This window comes from Tupaia chinensis, unplaced genomic scaffold (assembly GCF_000334495.1).
Source record: "Tupaia chinensis unplaced genomic scaffold, TupChi_1.0 Scaffold000054_1, whole genome shotgun sequence".
Classification (NCBI taxonomy): domain Eukaryota; kingdom Metazoa; phylum Chordata; class Mammalia; order Scandentia; family Tupaiidae; genus Tupaia; species Tupaia belangeri.
In genome coordinates this window covers 5,285,208-5,307,096 of record NW_006159512.1, presented here as the reverse complement: position 1 = coordinate 5,307,096, position 21,889 = coordinate 5,285,208, and the positions used below count along the sequence as shown (strand labels likewise).

General features: G+C 37.6%; 2 protein-coding genes across 3 annotated transcripts in view; one reads left to right on the top strand and one right to left on the bottom strand.

Moving 5' to 3' along the window:
- Nucleotides 1–8,067, bottom strand: part of PARPBP (PARP1 binding protein) — an 82,517-nt gene extending 74,450 nt beyond the window's left edge. Inside the window, exons 1-2 of one of the 2 annotated variants that reach the window (XM_006141398.3) lie at nt 7,988–8,067; nt 3,749–3,904 (exon numbers count right to left, since the gene is read on the bottom strand). In XM_006141398.3, coding sequence (XP_006141460.1) covers nt 3,749–3,901 — 153 coding nt within the window. In that variant the 5' untranslated portion in view covers nt 3,902–3,904; nt 7,988–8,067. Of the gene's footprint in view, nt 1–3,748; nt 3,905–7,987 lie in introns of those variants that run through there. The other variant, XM_027775744.1, reaches the window with a different exon arrangement.
- Nucleotides 8,068–8,148: 81 nt separating this feature from the next.
- The window catches only part of NUP37 (nucleoporin 37), a 47,875-nt gene continuing 34,134 nt past the window's right edge, over nt 8,149–21,889 (top strand). Inside the window, exons 1-3 of the mRNA XM_006141397.3 lie at nt 8,149–8,209; nt 9,473–9,693; nt 19,270–19,394. Coding sequence (XP_006141459.1) covers nt 9,538–9,693; nt 19,270–19,394 — 281 coding nt within the window. The 5' untranslated portion in view covers nt 8,149–8,209; nt 9,473–9,537. The remainder of the gene's footprint in view (nt 8,210–9,472; nt 9,694–19,269; nt 19,395–21,889) is intronic.

Below are 21,889 nucleotides of genomic sequence, written 5' to 3'. Positions count from 1 at the left end.
ACATAACCATTATGCTAACTGCTAGTCCCACAATTTTCATTTTTTGACAAACAAAAATTTTCTTCTCTTTTTCTTTGTCTTTTTTTCTCTCGCTTTTTTTTTTTTCTATTTCTTTTCCTTTTCTTTTTACCTTTCTCACTTTTCTGCTCAGTCTGCACACAGATTTTCTAGACAGGTCTAGGTGCTCAGTAGCCAAATATCTGAATACTTTTAGGGTCAGATTAATCCTCAATTCTCATTGAATAAGCTGTGCAAAGGGAGAAAAACCAGTACTGTTTATAGACTGCAGGTCACCTCCTTCTGATTCCTCAGATTTAACTCCAAAAAAATAGGATAAAACATATAATCCATCAGATGACTAAAAACCACAGCAGAGTCACAAGAAATGTAAAAAAAAAAAAAAACCACTCTCCTCCAATGGAAAAGAATAACTCCTCTTCTTCCACAAAGAAAACAAGGGAACTCATGGAAATGTCAGATAAAGAATTTAAAATTTTCATAGTGACAAAGCTAACAGAGATGCAAGAGAAGAGACAACAAACTCCAGAAGATTCACAAAAAAAGTAACACCGAGTTCCAAGAGGTGAAGAAGTTCTTGAACAATCTGAAAGAGGAGATACACACCATAAAAAACAATCAAATTGAATCATTAGAGATGAAGGTTGTAATACAGGAAATCAAAACTTCAGTTGAAAATAACAAAAGCAGATTAGATCATGCAGAAGATCGAATTGCAGATAAAGAAGACAGAACCTCTGAGCTAGAGATAGTCACCAAAAAGAATGAGAAAGTAACCCCAAAAAATAAGACTAACATACGAGTAATACTAGATACCATTAAACACCCAAACATCCAGATCATCAGTGTCCCAGAAGGTGAAGAAACTAATAAGGGCATTGATAATCTATTCCATGAGATCCTGGAAGAAAACTTTCCAAATCTAGGAGAGAAGCACTCAAATATTCAGATTCAAGAAATACAAAGGACCCCACAAGAACTTCCCAAGGCACATTATCACCAGATTGATCAAAATCAGATTGAGATAAGATACTGAAATTGGCAAGAGGGAAACATCAAGTTACTTTCTAACATGGGACCTCTCAATGGAAATAATGCAAGCAAGGAAATAATGAGAAAATATATTCTGAGTGTTAAGTGAAAAACAATTTCAACCAAGAATACTATATCCAGCAAGATTATCTGTCATATGGGAAGAAAAGACAAAAACATTCTCAGATAAACAAAACCTGAAAGAATTTACCAATACCAAACTAGCTCTATAAGAAGCGCTCAAGGGAGTGCTATGTCAAGAAAACTAAAGTTGGACACACAGAAATAAGGGTACAAGAAACAACCAAGAGAATGCCCAGCCTAATGGTAGGGACATGTCCAGAGTTGAATGTTAACTTCCAGATTTTAAATGGAAAGATCATACCACAGTAACACTGCAAATTCAATAGAAGAGAGATCAATTACGTTAGCTGAACTAGTCAGATAGATTCTTTTGATTTTAGACTAAAACATTACTGATTGTCCATGATGCTTTGATTTCCATATTTAAGGATTTTTGCCTTCTCTTGAACTGCTGACAGGTTCATCTACTTTCTATTTGAACTGAATTCTAACCTCTTTCCCGGCTTTAAGTTTTAAGCAAATTTCTCTTAACAGTTTTTGATTTTGATCTATTAAAGCTAAAACTTTTTTGAAATTTAGAAATGCCATAAAAATACCTATTAATACCTATTTAATGACTGCAGTAAGCTTTATAGCCCCAGCGAGTTTCTACTTTACTCACTGAGGTTTATGCCTAAAGTCAGACGTGCATTCATAAATATGTATGTATCAGCTGTGCTTGCTATTGAAAGTCTTTAAATTAAGATCGTTAGTGAATCAATAAAATGTGAAAAAAAAAGGCATGGAGAACAACTGTACAGACCAGAGACAGTGTGTGAGAAGGGGGGAGAGTTGGCTGAGGGTGAAAGGTAGGGAATCAAGAGGTGAAAAAAAAGCAAAACGTATAAGAAACGAGAAATAAAAAATTATTTTTTGATTATAACATGTTTGGTAATATCCTTGATTGAGCCAATATACAATGTATACTGGATGGAAAATCTCATTTTGTACACTGTATTGATTTACAGTGAATGACTGCAAATAAATAAATAAAAAGAAATGATACTATTCTATGAAATCGAGACGTCTAGAAGCTACTAACACATAAGATTAAAACAAGATTAAAGGGACCAGCACTTAGCGTAATGGCTATGTCACTGGACTCCCACGCAGTCGACCGCAGTTCGAGTCCTGGACCCGGTGGCTTAAACTCACGCCGGGCACGTGTGCGTGCGTGCCCAAGATCCCGAGAGGAGAATGGAGGAGAAGGGATTGCGGTGTGGCCACCCCCGCTGGGGGTGATTTCCTGCTTTCTGTCTCTCTGTCTCTCTCTGTCTGTCCAGTGAGTGCACGCACCCCATAGCAAAAACCTCTCAAAAAAAAATTAAAAAAAAAAAACAAGATTAAAATAGATTAAAACTCATCAAAATGTCATTTCAATACCTAGTCCAATAGGTCCACTGAAGCCAATTTGACCTTTCAAATATCTTCTCTAATCTAGTTGGTATGATGACAAACTTCTAATCATGACTTTGATCCCTCCAGACCCTTTTTCTGAACAGACTTTCTCTGTCTTTCAGCCTTCCTCTAAATCCTTCCTTTCTTTTACCTAAAATTGACCCAAAATCAAGAAGCTTTTCCTTACCACCCATCTTACATTCATCCTTCTTTCATCTGAACACCTGTACCATTTTTAGCTATGTTTCATTCCAAGCACTAGTTTGGTCCAAGCTATCTCTAAGAACCACTTTGGAAATGCTTAAAACCATTTCCAGCATCTCAGTATAGATTTACCAAGATTGGGCACAGGAGCCATTAGTTTTTAAAAGTCCTCCCAAATGATTCTGACCCACAGCCCGACTTAGGAATAATTACTCCATATCATAGTCATTTAAATAAATATTACTTATGCATTCCTTTTATAACTTCTCTTAGGGTAATTGTTACATATTTATCCTAAAACTTCCTATTAAATATCAACTGTGCATGGACCATATATAATTATATAATAGAGGCCTTAATTTTGTTTATTGTTTGTTTGTTTGTATTGGGTTTTTTTTTTTTTTTATTGGGTTTTTTTTTTTTTTTAAGAAGTTTTTGCTGTAGGGTTCGTGCACTCGCCAGAAAGACAGAGAGAAACAGAGAGACTGAAAGCAAGAAATCATCCCCTGGGGAGGATGGCCACAGCGAAATCCCTTCTCCGTTCTCTTCTCGGGATCTTGGGCACGCATGCACATGCGCCCAGCATGAGTTCAAGCCACCAGGTTCGGGAATCAAACTGCGGGTGACTACATGGGAGTCCAGCAACATAGCCATTACGCTAACTGCTGGTTCCAAAGCCTTAATTTTTAAAAAAATCCTTTCAAATCCAGTTTTAATATTTTGACACACATATGTAGATATTTTTGAAAATAGTATATTATTATGGGGGACTTTATTGGGACATGAGAAAAGTCATGACCCATTTTTGCATAGAAAACCAGAAAAAATAATGTTATAACTTTACCGAAGACCCAATATATTGCAAAGAAATTAATGTACTTAAATTTATATTTATTCAAATGGACAGCTATCAGAATTTGACTAAAAAGAAAAAAAGGAAAAAAACAAGCTAATCTAAATATAATTTACTAACCTGTTTGTTGTTCTCTGCCATGGAAAGCTGCAACGCCAAGAGCATGGAGTCTGCACCACAGAGAGTAGTTCTCTCAGAGTTACAAAGAACATGCCAATTCCTTCTAAACTCTTTAATCATATCCAAGACAGGCTTCTGATGAAGTACAGCCATTCTCTTAAAGTAGGACAGAACACAACATTAAAGTGTCTTATTTTAACTAGAAATTAACATTTAACATGTGTAAGTAAGCACAGTTAGAGAAAAATAATAGTGAACAAGAGGTCATTTCATATTTACCAAGATTACTTTTAATTAAATTTAAGAAAACAGGGTAACACCATTTCTGACCAATCATATTTTCCTCTCTTAGTTTTCTTAAGCCAAAATTTTTGAAATAACAAAATCCAATCTTCAATTTCGAAAATTCACACAAAACAGACATGCAGATTCCGCAAACATAATTATGGACAAAGACATAACTAATTAAAACTGTATTTAAAAAGTCATTTGTTTTGAAATAGATAGTAACATCTGTGGTAGGTTGAAAAAAATGCATAGTCAATTTTCCCCCCTCCCTACAGTGTCCCAAAAGAGGTGGTCTATTTTTCCACCCCTTTGAATCTGGGCCACCCTTGTGACTTGATCTGACCAATAGAATATGGCCAGAATGACATTACGGGAGTTCTGAGCCTAGGGTTAAGGGAACTATGCAGAAGAGTAAATGCAGCAGGCCTGAATACTATCTTTTAAAGCCTGAGTTTGGGAACTTGAGCTTCAGGATTGTTTCCAATAAAAGAAGCTCATTATTCTAAATTGTACAAACAGTAGAGTTTACATTAAACATTTGCTTTCCTTCTGAGTCTATTACAAGCTTCCCTGATAGGTAACAGTTCACGTATGTTGAACTGTTGCTGGAGGAATTGTGTCCTGTGTAATTCTACTTGAAGAAGGTTACTAAAAGCTCGTGTCTGGTGTCCCTTATATAATACTTTGCCCCCATGTGTGTTTTTCTCTTTGCTGATTTTTTTATCCTTTTGCTACAATAAATTATGGGCCATGACTAACTATCAATATAAACTGAGACTTCTGAATCCCCCTTGTCATAGTCTAATCATAGATTTGAGGGTTTCTCACCACAAGGCCTTGCAAATTCAGCTCTCTCTCTCTCTCTCTCTCTCTCTCTTGCTGTTCTGAGACTGCCATATAAAGATGTCCAAGCTACTTGCTGGAGAGACCATGTGAAGGAAAACCAAGGTGCTCCAAGTGACAACAAACACCAACTCACAGAGACTGAGGCCACTTTAGATTAGGCAGCCCCAGTCAACCTGCCAAGTGAACTGCGGCCACATGAGTGAACCCAGACAAGACTAGTAGAAGAATCACCTAGCAAAGTCCAGCCCAAATTGCTGATCCACAGCCACAGAATCATAAGCAAATAAAATGGTAGCTATATTAAAGCTACTAAGTTCTGAGGTGGTTTGTTACACAGCAGTAGATAACCAATACTATGGCTATAATTTAGGCAACGTTCTTAAATCACCATATTACACAACTTGTCCTGATGCAGACAAAAATCTTTCAAAATAATTTGATGTAGTGTCAATGTTTTATAAACCCAAGCCTAAATAAAGTGGCCAATTTATTTTTCTTGAGTTTACAACCATGCCTGCTTAAAAGTTTTTTCCTACTTTACCTGAGCTGTCAACATCATCTTATTTTAGAGTATTTCTCTGCACACATCCCATTTAACTAGTTCCTTCTATTATCCTTTTCTTCTATTTTTCTATGGCATAAACAGAATCCTAAATGTTTCCTAAGCATCTTGAATTTGTGTGATCAAAAAAGTGGTATGTGCCATTTAAAAAATAATAATTTAAATTAGAGACATAATCTGTGAAGCAATTTAAAAATACAGGTAGAAGATCATGTATTAAAAAATATATAGATAAATAAAAATCCTTATAAATAGCTAAGAGTTAGACTTCTCTTCAAAATATCACTTTCATCTCTTAAAAGAAGGTGAAGCTAAAACATTAGCTTTAGTAATAGGATCAGTGTGCCTGAAATACATTTTAGCAGTAAATTACTTATTGGTACTATTTAAAGGTATTAGGAGTTTAAATTGATATAAATGAAAATTTATCTGAAATTAGACCAAGCTGAATCCTGGCTCCACCACTTAACTCGCTGTGAGATCTTGGCCAAATTACATCACCCCTCCTTGTCGTGCTCTCCTCATACTGAAAATTCAAGTAATAGTCCCTTTTTTTGTAGTGTTTTCTGTGGAATAAGTGATATAAATACATGTAAAGCTTTTACAGCAGTGCCTGGCACATATAAAATAAATGATATATTATCATGCATGATGTGTTTCTAAGTTTAGAGTTAAAATTGAAAGAGCATTACTATTAATAACAGATCAACAGTCTCATTCAGGAGTCAGCAAACATTTTTGAAAGGGGCAAACGATAAAGTATCTGATGCATACAGGCCTTACAATTGCTGTCATGACTACTTGCCTCCAGCTTGAAGTATAAAAATAGTCACTGATAATACATTAACAAATGAGCATAGGGGAGGCGGCAGGCAGCGTGGTGGTTAAGGGCAGTGGACCCCCACATGGCCAGAGCAGTTCAAATCCCGAACCTCGTGGCTTGCCTTCTTGCTTTCCTTCTCCCTCCCTCCCTCCCTCCCTCTCCCTCTCCTTCTCTGGTCAAATCAAAATAAGTAAACAAGTAAATAAAGTTAAATAATTCTTTAAGGAAAAAAAAAAGAGCATAGGGTCAGCCCCATAATCTAGTAGTTAAGGGAGCCAGATTCCACATGGCCAAATTTGGTTCAAACCCTGGCCCTGGCAGCTTGAAAACCTGCCAGATCATGTGGCTACATACCCCAAATACTGACAGGATAGGAAAATGAAGATGGCATTGCAACGTGACCATGCCCCATAATGGGATGCCTTCTCTCTAGAAGTTCTGTGTCTTTCTGGCCCAGGGCCCCACGCCTATTGCAAAAAACACACATAACAAATGAGCATTGCTGTGCTCTAATAAAACTATTATGAACACTAAAATTTGCATTTGGGGCAATTTTCACACATCATAAAATATTACTACTTTTGTCATTTTTTTTCCTAATCACATAAACATGTGAAATCCATTCTTAGCTCAGGAGCTGGCTACACAAAAACAGCAAGATGCTTTCCAATCCCTGGTCTAGCACTAACTAGGAGCTAGCAGGCTGTGTGAGCCTAAACCTGAGCTTTACATCTGGGTGCTTAGGTAGAGGTTTCATCAACAAGATGACATGATTAAAACATATTTATTTATCTCCCAGTGAGTAGTGAGTTATCAAGAAGACAATGAATGTGCAAAAACTCTGACTGGCAGGCTGTACTATACAAAAAACAATGGTAAATAGCAGCCATGATAATAAACACTTGTTTTTTTAACATTGTATTCCAAGCTGCAGTGGAGTAAAAAATGTGTGAAAGGAAACTGTCCCAAAAGGCAGTGAGAGCAATTTGAAGAAATTCTATTTTCAAGTCAGACAGAGCAGGGTTCCATTCCAGACTCCCCCATTGTTAGCTGTATATTCTTTGGTATTTAAAAATCTCTGATGATCACAAAGTTCCTAATCTGTAAAAGAGGGAAGATAATTTCTAGAGAAGTATGAGACGTTGTCAAACAAGTACATAACCCACCTAAGTGCTGGGCACTTAGTAGGTGCTCAGTTTTAAAATGGCAGTCCACGTCTTTATGGTTGCCAGAATGCAAGTCCCAAGTGTTCCTTGGGAAGATACAATACTGAGGAGGGAAGTTGTGGGATTGGAATCTGTAGGGCATGGGCCTAGAGCCCTGGTTTGCTGCCCTATGACAGGTCTTTTACAGGCCCCCGGGGCCTCAGTCTCCCAACCTGCAGACACCCCCCACCCACCCCGGGACCCGCACAGGTAGTGGGAACTCGGTCCAGCGCCCCCAGCCAGAATCCAGCGAGAGCCCCGGCACTAATTATCAACTCAGATGGTCACAAGTCACTTAGCTGTCACCAAAACGCCCTCACAAGCCCCGGCACTAATTATCAACTCAGATGGTCACAAGTCACTTAGCTGTCACCAAAACGCCCTCACAAGCCCCGGCACTAATTATCAACTCAGATGGTCACATGTCACTTAACTGCCACCAAAACGCCCTCACGAGCCGCAGCTTAAATTACCACATGAAGTGGGAGGGCGGGCGGGTAAGAGGCAAGACTCACCTGTCTTGGGGCAGACCAGGAGGTGCCGACCTCCCTGAGGAAAAGTTCCACAGAGCAGTTTCTAAGGTGCTCCAAGCGCGGCAGGTTCCATTTCAAATCTCCCGGCAAGCCCCGCGAGCCAATCGCTGCGCTCGCCCTTCAACCCGGAAGCAGATCCTGCGCGCGCCGTGGCTGCTTCGGCTTCAGCCCAGCTTCCTCCTGGTGACTTCCCAGCGTTGTCTGGTGCGTATCGCGCGTAGATCCCACGGGCCGCGATCTTTGCTCCCCGCCACCTGATGCTGCTGTCCTGTCCCCAGAAGTTCTTCGCTACGATCTCTGGCTCCGGCAGTGGGAGCGGGGTTTTGCAGGACTCGCCTGGCCGGTGGAGAGGCGTCGGGGCTCATTGCAGGGACCTCTGGTTTCCTCCCTCCTTATTTACCCTTCTATTTTGTGAGGGGCAAGTGAAGCCCTGCCTGTACAGTGAAGCCCAGAAAATGTGATGACACTGGGCACTGCTTTCAGGAACAAGGGCTGCTACCAAGTGCCCTGACCCCGACTTCTTGGGTTTCCCATGCCACTGCCTCCATGGCCCTGTCTCATGCTGGTCCTCCTTTGACAGGTGTCCAGTTCATGGTACCTATTCAAGGTTACCATTCCTTTATAAGTTCCCTGAGGTGAGACTTAAAAGATGCTTATCAAATGCACAGTTGTTTTCAAAACCAACACTTGCATCTAATTAATTTTAGAAAAAAATTCTATTAATAAAAGCCAAACTTCTTATGTGAGAATGCTACCTCCGGAATGCACAGTAGGCCCTGACAGTTTAGTTAAAGCTCTGTACCTAATTTTATGAATATTATTTTTATAGCACATATTTTAGCACAGTTTTCTCCTGATCATGTATTTTGTATTGCTTACTTATAGCACTTTTCACACTAAATCATAATCACTCCAAGATTGTGACCTCCTTCAAGGTAGAAAACTTTTTCTTTAGCATGTGTGAACTGCACTCAGTAAAGAAAGTCTTTCAAATCCTGCTTTGCTTAAGAGCTTGGCAATTTAACTTCCTAAACCCCTGTTTTCTTCATCTATAAAATGAGGACCGTAGGTAGTACCTGCATTTGTGCAAATTTTCGATGTGATAATGTCAGTAAAAATGTTAACATGATGCCTGTAAGTAGTACTTCATCCATGTTAACATAAAACTACAACTTTTATAAATATATTTCGTACTAAAATAATTCCATCTTCAAGTAATCTTAGAAAATTTAAACAGAATTTTGTGGTATTATAATCTATAGGTATTAACAAATATGGCAAAGAGGAAAGCTATGGGGCAAGTATTAAACCACTGATCAGGTTGAATTTTTTTCTTGCAATTTCTGTCCTTAAGTATTTCAAGTATTTCTTTTGAGCTGTCTGTGGGAGTATAGTACCACCACCTTACTTTGTTCATTTGCTGTTTGACTAACACTTTGACCATTTTATCTGCGTTGGCCTCCACAGACTCGTGACCTTGTGCAGTAGAAGGCTGCTTTATTTTTACAACTGCTCAAGTTCTGACATACAAGATGAAGCAAGATGCCACAAGAAATGCTGCCTACACTGTGGACTGTGAAGATTATGTGCACGTGGTAGAATTTAATCCCTTTGAAAGTGGGGATTCAGGAAACCTGATTGCATATGGTGGCAATAATTATGTGGTCATTGGCATGTGTACATTTCAGGTTAGTGTACAAAACTACAGTGAATGACAAGATAGTTTCTTGAGTAAAAAACTTGCACAAACCGAAGCTAATCTTTGAAAGTATGTTGTTTTAATAAAATATACATAACGTATATTTTTTTAATATGAAGATCCATAGGAAAAGACATTCCCAGTATTGCATGTCTAAGATTTGTAGATATATTGCATAAATGGTGGGAAAGAAGATTATAAATATCTCTCATGATTAATAATGAAATATTCTAGTAATTCGAAGCTATGATTAACTGAACATTGATATGTATAAGAAAAACACTAAATGAAAACCAATTAATTGCAGTTTTTCTGCATTCTGCTTTGACATAGTAAACAAACTAATATTGAAAGCCTAAGAAATTATTATACAGGGTAGCTGGTGGCATGGTGGTTAAGGCCACTGGATCCCACATAGCCAACTGTGCAGTTCCAGTCTCAGACCTGGCAGCTTGAAAGATATACTGAAAGACATGCATAGCCAAAATCCCAAAAGGAGAATGGAAGAGGAGGGATTGCTATATGGCCATTCCCTCTGGGCATGCTTCTCTTTCTCTCTCTCTCTCTCTCTCTCTCTCTCTCTCTCTGATGAGCACATATACCCTGTAACAAAACCTTAAAAAAACAAAAATGCAGGAAAAATGTATAGCTTTTATGAATCAACTTTCCTATTAATATTCTATCATACTTTTTATTTATCTATAATATTTATATAGTATATACAAAATCTGAGAGCATATTAATTGAGAAGGTAGTTCAGCATAGCCACTAAGAGCATGAATTCTGGAGCTGAAATGCTTAGGTATATACACCAGCTTGGCTTACTTCTTTATAGCTATGTAACCTTGAGCAAGTACTTGCTCACTCTTCTATAAAATGAGGAAAATAATGCTCACGAGAGTGTTGTGAGTATGTAATGAGTTAATATGTGTGAAGTTCTTAGAAGGCATCAAGTACATTGTAATTCATATATGTATATACGTTTTAGTTGTCATAGGCATGGGCATTGGTGGCACTCAGTCATAGCCTTGTATTTAATCACCGAAGCTGGACTGTGGTGAGCACATACCAGGTTTTCTCCTAGGAAAGCTAGTTCTACTTATAAGAGATATTTTGGCAATGGAGTTTCAACCTTCAGGAGTCTGGTTAATCCTTTATTTACCAGAATATTAATCACAGAACCGCATTTCTCAAATTATAATTAATTGATGAGGTTATTTGACAATGACCAATTTTCGAAGATTTAAAATAACCTTGTGACTAAAGTGATCCTGTATTATTAACATTATCTCTCTTTTATTCGGGGGACAGTTCTCCATCTTACATGTGTTGGCTTAAAATTACAGTTCTGCATTTTATGGTAAAATAAGCATATATAAAATTGGGGTGCATTCACATTTATCCTAAGGGGTAATATATACTAAACGTTTCAATTTGTTGGTATCTGAGTAGAATATGAGAGCTCGTAGGCTATCCCACTTTGTCTCTTGGAATAGGAGTAGGCATTTCTAGCTTTTAGGCTACATATGACCTTCACCCTGATTTCAGCTGGATTACCAGGTTGATGCCATTAAAAGTCACATGACTGAAACAAAATACTCTTGAAAAATACTGAGAAGGAACCATTTCTCTAATGCAAGCCATTAACCTACAAAAGAATAAGGCAACCCCCTACAGATGAAATTTTACATCTTTGCCTTTTTAAAATCAGAATCTGTGAACATAAAACTTACGTCATTGCTTTTTTAAAATCAGAATCTGTGAACATAAAACTGTATTCAAATATGTTGAACAAATGTCTTTATTTCTAGTTTAGGCTCAGTTAATAAATATTGAGGGAGAAACTCTAGAATTAAGAACAAATTAGGAAAAAAGAAAGGCAGAGATGATGAGTGACAGGGAGAGAAAATAGGAGAAGGAAGCTGACAAAATGAGAACTAGTAAAAATATTTATTGTTTTTGTTCCATTATGGTTTATGATTAAATGCATTGTCTTAGTTGATTCTCAGACCTGTGAGATTGGCAGTATAGGTCTTATTCTCAAATTACTCAAAGAAAACTGTAGTGAACACAAATGATACTTTGTTCCAGGCATTGGAGATACAGTTAAACAAGACTATCCTTGACTTCATAGAATTTTCATTCTACTTCAGAGACCTGCAGGGATTTGCAGTGCCTAGTAAATGAAGAAACAAGATCTTGACCACATTCTTAAACCCCTATTTTTGGGGGTTTTTTTGTGGATCTACTCAGATTGACGCCATGGTTAAAATGGTTTTGAAGGAGAATTGAGTTGCAATAGCTTGCCCTTGGGGACTCAAAACAAAATATTGCTCCCCTTCTTTTTTTTAAAATTTAATTAAACACTATTAAGTGTTTTTCCTATTCTCTCATCCTAGAACCTTCAAGTACCATAGTACCCAATTTCATGCTTCTTTTGTCAAGAGAAAAGTAAGTAAAGGTAAATTGAATTGAAAGATTTCCACATTCCTGTAAGGAAAATAATCATCTTTTTAGGACTATAAAGAAAACACTGTAGATACAGTAGAATTAAATTTCAACAGAGCATTTTTCAGAATCTCATGCTGTTCTTTGAATCTAAGAACATATGAGCCGTACAGTAATATTGGTGACTGATGTCATGTTTTATCAAATACTCATGATAGGAGGTAGGAACTTAGAGCAAGGACCCTGCCCTCATAGAGCTATTTACATAGAAAGCAATGCCATTTAAAACAAACAAAACAAAACAAATGCTATGAAAGCCTATATGTAAAGTGCAGAAGGAGCATGGCAGTTCCTAAGTCTGTTTAAAAGGTCTTTGAATTGAATCCTCTCCTGGGACTTGGATGAGAATGTTGATTTAAGCACTTAGATGCTATTCATAAGAAACATGATGCTGAAATGAATGCCTTAGTATTTTGGATAACAGACCATTTAGCTGGTATTTATTGAGATTTAATGAGCACCTGTTTTATCCTCTGCTCAAGCTAAATATTATTTAATAGATTGTATTAATATGCCACATTGAACAAACTAAAATTTAATAAAGATGAATATCTTTTTTTTTTTTTTGAGAAGTTTTTGCTATAGGGTGCGTGCACTCGCCAGACAGACAGAGAGAGACAGAAAGCGAGAAATCACCCCCTGGGGGTTGGCCGTGCCACAATCCCTTCTCCTCCATTCTCCTCTCGGGATCTTGGGCACGCACACACATGCGCCCGGCATGAGTTTAAGCCACCAGGTCCGGGACTCAAACCACGGTCAACTACATGGGAGTCCAGCAACATAGCCATTACGCTAACTGCTGGTCCCTAAAGATGAATATCTTTAAAGTCTTGAAATGGTAGACTGCTAGAGCTGGATAAGAGAAAGGATACTATAGGTTTTTAGTCATCTGAATATTTGCCATGAGTCATTGCAATGATTAAACTACCAAAGGGACATAATACAGTACCATCTAATAGAAATGTAATGTTAGGGCCAGCAGATGGCATGGTGGTTAGGGGCACTGGACTCCCACATGGCCGACCATAGTTCTCTTCTCAGACCTGGCAGCTTGCTTTCTCATTTTCTCTCACTCTCTTGCTCCCTCTCTCTCTGACTCTGTCTCTCTCTGGTCAAATTAAAATTAATTAATGAATTATGTTAAATAAAATAATTCTTTAAAAAGAAAAGAATATAATGTGATCCACAAATATAAATTTAACTGTTACAGTAGCCAAATTATAAAAGGTAGAAAGCAGTTCCAATGAATTTTAAGAATACTATGTAAACAAAACATTTTACATAAAATCAATGTATAAAACTATTAGTGAGACCAGCAGTTGGCATAATGGGCATGTCGCTGGACTCCCATGTGGTCAAACGCAGTTCAAGTCCTGGACCTGGTGGCTTAAACTCACAGCAGGTGCGTGTGCATGTGTGCCAAGATCCTGAGAGGAGAATGGAGGAGAAGGGATTGTGGCGTGGCCATCCCCCCGGGGGGGTGATTTCTCACTTTCTGTCTCTCTGTCTCTCTCTGTCTTTCTGGCGCACGGGCCTTATAGCAAAACTTCTCCCTTAAAAAAAAAAAATATCTAATGAAGTATTTTATTGATAAATTCTTTTTCATGGTCTTTGAAATTTGTACATTTTACACTTTTAAAGAATACATTGTTGGGAACCAGCAGTTAGCGTAATGGCTATGTCGCTGGACTCCCACGTAGTCGACCACGGTTCGTGTCCCAGACCCAGTGGCTTAAAACTCACGCCGGGCGCATGTGCGTGCGTGCCCAAGATCCTGGGAGGAGAATGGAGGAGAAGGGATTGCAGCGTGACCATCCCCCCTGGGGCGTGATTTCTCGCTTTCTGTCTCTATGTCTCTCTCTGTCTGTCTGGCGAGCGCACGCGCCCTATAGTGAAAAAAAAAACCCTCTCAAGAATACATTGTTCAAATTGAACTTGCCATATTTTAAATGTTATATGGCCCCTCGTGGTTTGTGACTGCCATATTAGACCATACAGTTCCCTGTATATCATCCTCTACAGATGACAATAATCTTTAATGTATAATATATTGAGTTATCAGAAAAGTCATGCTGTGTTTTCCTATGAAAAAATGCATCATGACTTTTCTGACAAACCAATAATATTCAGTTCTCAGCAGTATATTATGATTCAAAAGAGAGAGTGTTTGTGAAGATAAATTTCAGAGTGCTATTAAAATGTTTTAAACTGTCATGTGCAGAGTTAATAGACTCAAAATGGTAAGTGGATTTTATGTTATTTGTCACCTCTATTTGATTGGAGTTGTAGATTATAGTGCCTTAAGACATGCACCATCTCCTTTGAGTATGTTCACTAAACTAGACTTATTCTATATGGTTCTAGAGACAGAAGTTGGAAAAATGTGAACAACTTACATGGAAATAGATTGTGACTTAATGTTAAAGCCAACTCTAATAATTATAGCCATCCTTAAATACAATTGAATTACCTCTCCAAAGAAGCAGCTACTTACTTCTTACTGGAAGTATTCAGAGAGGGATTGTATAAACGCATTTTTCAGATGTTATGGAGAGTCAAGCATCAGGTGAAAGAATTAAACTAGATAAACTTCACAGTCCTGTCTCACTGAAATTCTGTATTTGGCCTTACATGAGGGTGATGAAAGGGCCTGCCAATTTCAAAGCCTTAGACTAGCCCTTCACCCCAACCTCAAATATGCTGAGACTTGTGTAATCATTTGTATTATAGCAAGTTTTCCAAAGTGTCTTAATTTCCTGCCTATACAATACTGCCTACACCCCAGACTAAACCCCAAATAGCATTCATCTCTGCCTATACCACACACACACCCTGGCCTTTTAGTTGGCTCAGTGGCAGACAAGGCTGCCAGGAAGAAAGCTTTCATTGGTAATAAAGAAAGCTTAGGCTATAGAATCCCTGGGATTTCTTTATCCACTGACCACCCAATAATTCCACATATAATTTGTGTTTTAAATTGCACAACCTAATTGTCAACACAGTTGTGACAATAGCAAAACAATGGGTGTTTTTATGTAAAAAAAACTTCATTTTAGAAGATTGATTCATCAAGTGTGAGGAAATAAATGTAACACAAATTGTGAAGTCAGCTATGATTAGACTCCTAAATTTATTATTAAATTGCTTAGTGGTTGCTGCCTTGGCATATATGGCTGATAACTGTACAACTATTGCACACACAAAGTATGAAGTAATAAAATTTGACAGACTTTTCCTTTTCCTGATAAGTATATTCTTCTATTTCCTTCTTTAATTTATGGAAAAATTTTGCTGTTCATTCTCAGTTCATCTGAAATACAAAGTTATTTCCAAAGATATCTAAATTATGTAGAGGAAGTTGTGTAGTCTATTTATGAAATAACTTTGCTGGGATCTCAAATGCTATCCTGGAAAAATCAACACATCAGCTTGGATTCTGTTAGAATGTATATTATAAAACTGCATTTATCTTCAAGGTGAATGTATTTCTTAGAACAGGAATTACAGTAATTCCTATCTATATATTGATAGATGTATTCTATTAAATACCAAGTTTTACCTGCTCTGGATTTTTTCCCCAATATTTTATAATCTCATAAGCTTTTATAAGAGATAAGTGGCAGTTAATTTAATATAAAAATTTCTTGGGAAAATTGTCATAAAAGAATTTGCTTGTGGGGGGACCAGCAGATGGGGACATCCCCACATGGCTGACCACGGTTCGAGTCCTAGACCCAGTGGCTTGCTTTCTCACTTTCTCCCTCTCTCTCTCTCTCTCTCGTCAAATTAAAATAAATGAATAAAAAATAAATAAATATTTCTCTTTAAAAAAATTTTTGCTTTGGACTCTGGACCCAGTTTACATATTTTTCCAAGTAGCAATGATTTATTTTTTAAATTGTAATATTTTATGCTTATAAAATTAGATATTTAAAAATATGTACTATCTAGATAAGATACAAAGAATAATAAAATAGATCCTTTTTTATCCACTACCTAACTTAAGAAATGGAACATTAACAATTCTTTGAAGCCACCTAGGTATCCTTCCCTTAATTCTTTTCCATCTCACTCCCAAGAAATTTTGTATTGATGATTCCTAGTGTTTTTATATAGTGTTACCATATGTGAGGTATTCCAAATCAGTGTATTGTTTTCCATGTTTTAAGCTGTGTCAATTACATTATTCTATGCTATATTCTTCTATGCTTTACTGCTATTGCTTAACATGTTTGTTAGATTCCTCCATGTCAGAGTTCACTTGATTTCACTACAGTGTAATGGTATTTTATGAAATGAATGTACCACTATTTATCTGTTCCTAAATTGTTAAATATTTCAATTAATGATAGTTTTTCTGCTGGAAACATTGCCAGTACTCATATTCTCATGATTTCTGTTTTTATACTTTATTCTTTTATCCCTTGACAATAATTTTGAAGTTTTACACACTAATTCCTTTTTTAATGCTTGCCAATGACGTCTGAACTTGCATTCTTAATTAGATAGTCAAACTTAACATCTTTACCTTCTTTATGAAGAAGATAAGGACTTTAAACATTTAAATGGTTACTACCCCTCTACACTTAGTGTTTTCCCTATAATTTAGTTCTCTCTCAATTTTCTTTTTGTTTTACCCACAAATTAAATGTTTTTTCACATGGCAATTATTTGTTTACACTTACTTACCTGTTTGACTTTCAGTTTTTATTCACTCTTCCTTACATCTTTGTCTTCCTTCTGAGATCATTTTTCTTCACCCAAAAAGCACATCCTTTACTATAGGAGTTGGCAAACTGGGTTTTTGTGTTGTTTGTGTTTTTAAATTCCTTTTTAAAGACCCTGGATCTATGCAGAAATCTCTGGACATTTTTCCGTATACAGGCACTAAGCTTTGCCTTCTGGTCCTTCTAGACTGAAGCTTTAATTGAATGTGGGCACTGCATGCCTTGGTATTCAGTTACATTTCTGGATTTGAGTTTTTGTATTGTTTTTGTACTAGGATAGTTTACGGGGGTTATCCACATTATTAGAGATATATGATGGGCCAACCACTTGACATGGTAGATCCCACATGGCTAACTGCATGGTTCGAGTCCTAGACCTGACCAGGAGTTTGAAAAACATGCCAGGCACATGTGTGTGCATGCCCAAAATTCTGAGAGGAGAATTCAGGAAAAAGGATTGCAGCATGGTCATAAACCTGGGTGGTGCTTTCCCACTTTCTCTCTCTCTCTCTGTCTCCTTTGGTCTGCCTATCCACCTCTGGTGATCATGCTCATTCTCTAGCAAATTTAAGTAGATGATTGATTGATTGATTGACAGATAGATGATAGATGGCTTGACTTTTTTACTTCACTTTTTTCTTTTTTTTTTTTTTTTTTTTTTTGGTGAGAGAGCACGAAAGCACCCAACAGTGGGAGGCAATCACTGCAGTCATTTTTCCTCCAATTTCTCCATCCCATCAGGATTTTTGCAGGCAATCACACTTGCCTAGTGTGTTTCTCAAACTGCCAGGGCCAGGACTCAAACCATGGTCAGTCACTTGTGATCCAGCTTCCTATACATGGCACTTAACCACTATACTATAGCACTGTAGGATCCTGGTGGGCTAAGCTGGCTTGACTTTTAAAATTAATTTTTTTCCTCAACTTTCCATGAGAAAAAACTGAAATCTTCCTAGTAGTATCAACCAGGTAAATAAACCAGCTTTATAAACATTTATACCCACGATCAAATATCCATAACTAAATTTACTAGATTATTATTTGGATAGTCACTATTCATATAGTTTAGTGACACAGATGAGTTATTTGTAACATCTTACACATATATTGACATATATAAGACAACATGAAAATCATTGACGTAATGACTATGAGGCATAAGCTCCTAAAATATCTTCCACATAATCGAAACTTTGTGTTCAGTATATATTTATGTTGTCAGTTGATAATCCATATATTATCAATTAAATTATCAATTTTACATAATTTACCTAAAATGGCCTGATTCTTAGAGCATTCATTCTTATTAAATTTGTTTTTATTATTAAAGATAAAACATCTTGGGGTGGGACCAGCAGTTAGCGTAATGGCTGTGTCGCTGGACTCCAGTGTAGTCGACCACAGTTCGAGTCCCGGACCCGGTGGCTTATACTCACACCAGGCGCGTGTGTGTGCGTGCCCAGGATCCCAAGAGGAGAATGGAGGAGAAGGGATTGCGGCGTGGCCATCCCCCCGGGGGGTGATTTCTCACTTTCTGTCTCTCTGTCTTTCTGGCGAGCACACGCACCCTATAGCGAAAAAACATCTTGGGGCCAGCAAGTGACGTGGTGGTTAAGGTTCTGAACTCCCACATGGCCGACCATGGTTTCAGTTCTGGATTTAGTGGCTTAAGAAATCACACTAGGCACATGTGTGTCAAAATCCAAAGGAGAATGAAGGAGAAGGGATTGTAACATGGCCATCTCCCTGTGGGTGATTTTGCACTCTGGTCTGCATACACTCCCTATGACAAAAATCTTAAAAAAAAAAAAAAAAGAAAGAAAGAAAGAAAGAAAAAATCATCTCCTAGTTACATCACTAATATGTTTATTATGTATTTTTAGTTGCCTTAGAGAGTTTTTGATGCTTAGACAACTTAGGTATGGTGGGGGTTTTTTTTGGTGTTTTTTAATTCAGTATACTAGTTACTATCTAATTTGTTTTGCTAAGTTTATTTTGTTTCTTTCATGAGAGAGCGAGATGGGCACCCTCCATAATGTCTAATCATGCTATGATCCCCCCACTCCAGCCCTCTAGCCAGCCAGGATCGTTGGTGCAAGTATGTCCAGCATGCACAGGTTAACACAAGGACCTGAAACCCAGGTTTTCTACATGGCTTCCAGCATCACAGAGTAAAATACTACTGCTTACACCACCTCTAAAGAGCCTAATTAGTTTTGGGGCCTAAATTAGTTTTTGAAAAGTATATACAAAGCCCCCTGATAAATAGCTTGTTATAATGAAATACAGAGTATTATTTATTCTCATAACTTATTGAAACATTGTGACAGGAGGAAGAAGCAGATGTTGATGGAATTCAGTATAAAACACTACGAACATTTCACCACGGAGTCAGAGTCGATGGCATAGCCTGGAGCCCAGAGACTAGACTTGATTCATTGCCTCCAGTAATCAAGTAAGTTTAAAGTATCTGCTGCAATATTTATTAATGTCCTTTGTGTGAAGTAGTCTAAAGGATGTTTCTTTTGTTTTGTTTTCTTTTGTTTTGTTTTTAATAAAGACTTCTTCTATTTTCACAACCCCAGATATTAAATACGTTGACATTTGCTAGTACTTAATCATTTAGGCCTAGCATCTGATCTTGTCATTTGAATGTGAAACTATGGGGACCAGCAGATGGTGTAATGGTTACATCACTGGACTCCCATGTAGTCGACCACGGTTCAAGTCCCGGACCCAGCAGCTAAAACTCATGCCAGGCACATGTGCTTACATGCCCAAGATCCTGGGAGAACAGTGGAGGAGAAGGGATTACAGCATGGCCATCTTCCCTGGGGGCGTGGGGGTGATTTTTCTTTTTTTCTCTCTCTCTCTCTGTCTCTCTGACATCTGCATGTACCCTATTACAAAAATCTCTCTAAAAAAAAATTTTTTTTTTAAACTGTGTAACTATGGTGGTGATGCTTTGACCAGGTGTTTGGGTCAGAGTACAGACTCTTTACCTGAGGTTCATCTGAATTATTTGAAATGTTCACAGGTTATCCACTGCATTTACCACTTGAATTATCGGAAGTATGACTCTGTTAAAATAACTAAATTTGGGGACCAGTAGTTGGCGTAATGGCTATGTCGCTGGACTCCCATGTAGTCGACCACGGTTCAAGTTCTGGACCCGGTGGCTTAAACTCACACTGCGCACGTGTGCATGCATGCCCAAGATCCCAAGAGGAGAATGGAGGAGAAGGGATTGTGCCCTTGCCATCCCCCCCCCCCAGCAGGGGGGGGGGTTTCTCACTTTCCATCTCTCTGTCTCTGTCTTTCAGGCGAGCGCACATGCCCTATAGCAACTAAATTTGGTTGAGACATTACTGAGGCTTCCTACTTCATAAGTAAGCTAGTCACATTATCACTTTTAACGGTACATAAATCTATAGTCCTAGATCTTAGACATCGTATTTTGTGGAAGCATTTTTTAAAAAATGATTACTTCTCATTTATTTTTTAATTGTCAGAGGGTATATGTGCTTGCCAGAGAGAAAGAGGGAGCACCTCTAATAAGATGTGGTTACACCACAGTCCTTTTTCCTCTATTTTTCTTTCCCATCAGATTTTGGGCACAAACACGCATGTACTCAGAATGTTTTCCAAGCCACTCAGACTGGGATTCAAACCATGGTCTGCTATGTGGGATCTGGCTCCCTTAACACACTGCACTACAGGACCAGGCCAGGAATAATCACTTTTTAAGAAAAATCTTAATAATGCCTGCTGAGGCCTTCTTTACAGGGGCAAAAACATCTCAAGTGTTTTTAAAGTTTATTACAAATTATTCACCTTGCTTCTTATAATTGTCAATTCTAAAAGATGTGTCTTCTTTTTGTATTTAGCAACAGTAAGTTGGCTATTTTTGAGCTTTTTAATTAAAAGATAATTTATATAGTGGAATTATCAGCTCTTAAGGATACAGTTTGATTCGTATTGACAAATGCATACCCATGGCCCAGACAGTGATAAACAAATGCATATACTAGTGTAACCCATACTCTATTAAATACACAGTAGTTCTATCACCTCAGAAAGTTTCTTCATCTCTTTTTCAGTTAACTTCTTTGCCCTACTGCCCGCCAAAGCAACCATTGGTCTGATTTTTATTACCAGAAATTAGTTTTGCCTATCCAGAACTTCTTCCAAATGGAGTCTTACCAAATGTGCTGTTTGTATCTCACTTAATGTTTTTGAGATTTATCCATGCTGTGCGTACCAGTGCTTTGTTTATTTGTATTTTCGAGTAGTGGTTCATTACACTGACTGAATATACCAGTTTGTTTATTTATTCTCCCAAAAACAGACATCAAGGCATAGTCTAGTTTTTAGCTATTTTGACAAATGCTGCCATGAGTATCCTTCAATATGGCTTTTGGTGGAGATATATGTGTGTGTGTGTGTGTGTGTGTGTGTGTATGTGTGTGTGTGTATATATATATATATATAGAGAGAGAGAGAGAGAGAGAGAGAGTGTTTCATTTCTCTTAGGAGAATCCTTGCCCTACATTGTAGATGTATTTTAGCATTCTAAGAAAGTTCCAGTTTCTAAAGTGGTTCCAGCATTTTTTATTTCCACCGACAATCTGAGGGTATTCAGGTTGCCCTACCTACTCTCTAGCATTTATTATTGTTGTCATTTCTTTTCATTTTAACCATCCTGATTGACACTACATTGATATTTTCCTCATGATTAATAATGTTGATCACTTTTTTTTTAATTAAAAACTTTTGCATTCTTTTTTTTTTATTTATTAATTCACTTTACACCATCACAACACACAAATGAATTTTCCATCCAAAATACACTGTGCATTGTCTCAATCAAGTACATCCACATATATGTTCTCAGCAAATAATTTTCCAATTCTTACGTCCTGCATACCTTGCCCTTTGTCTTGCCATCCC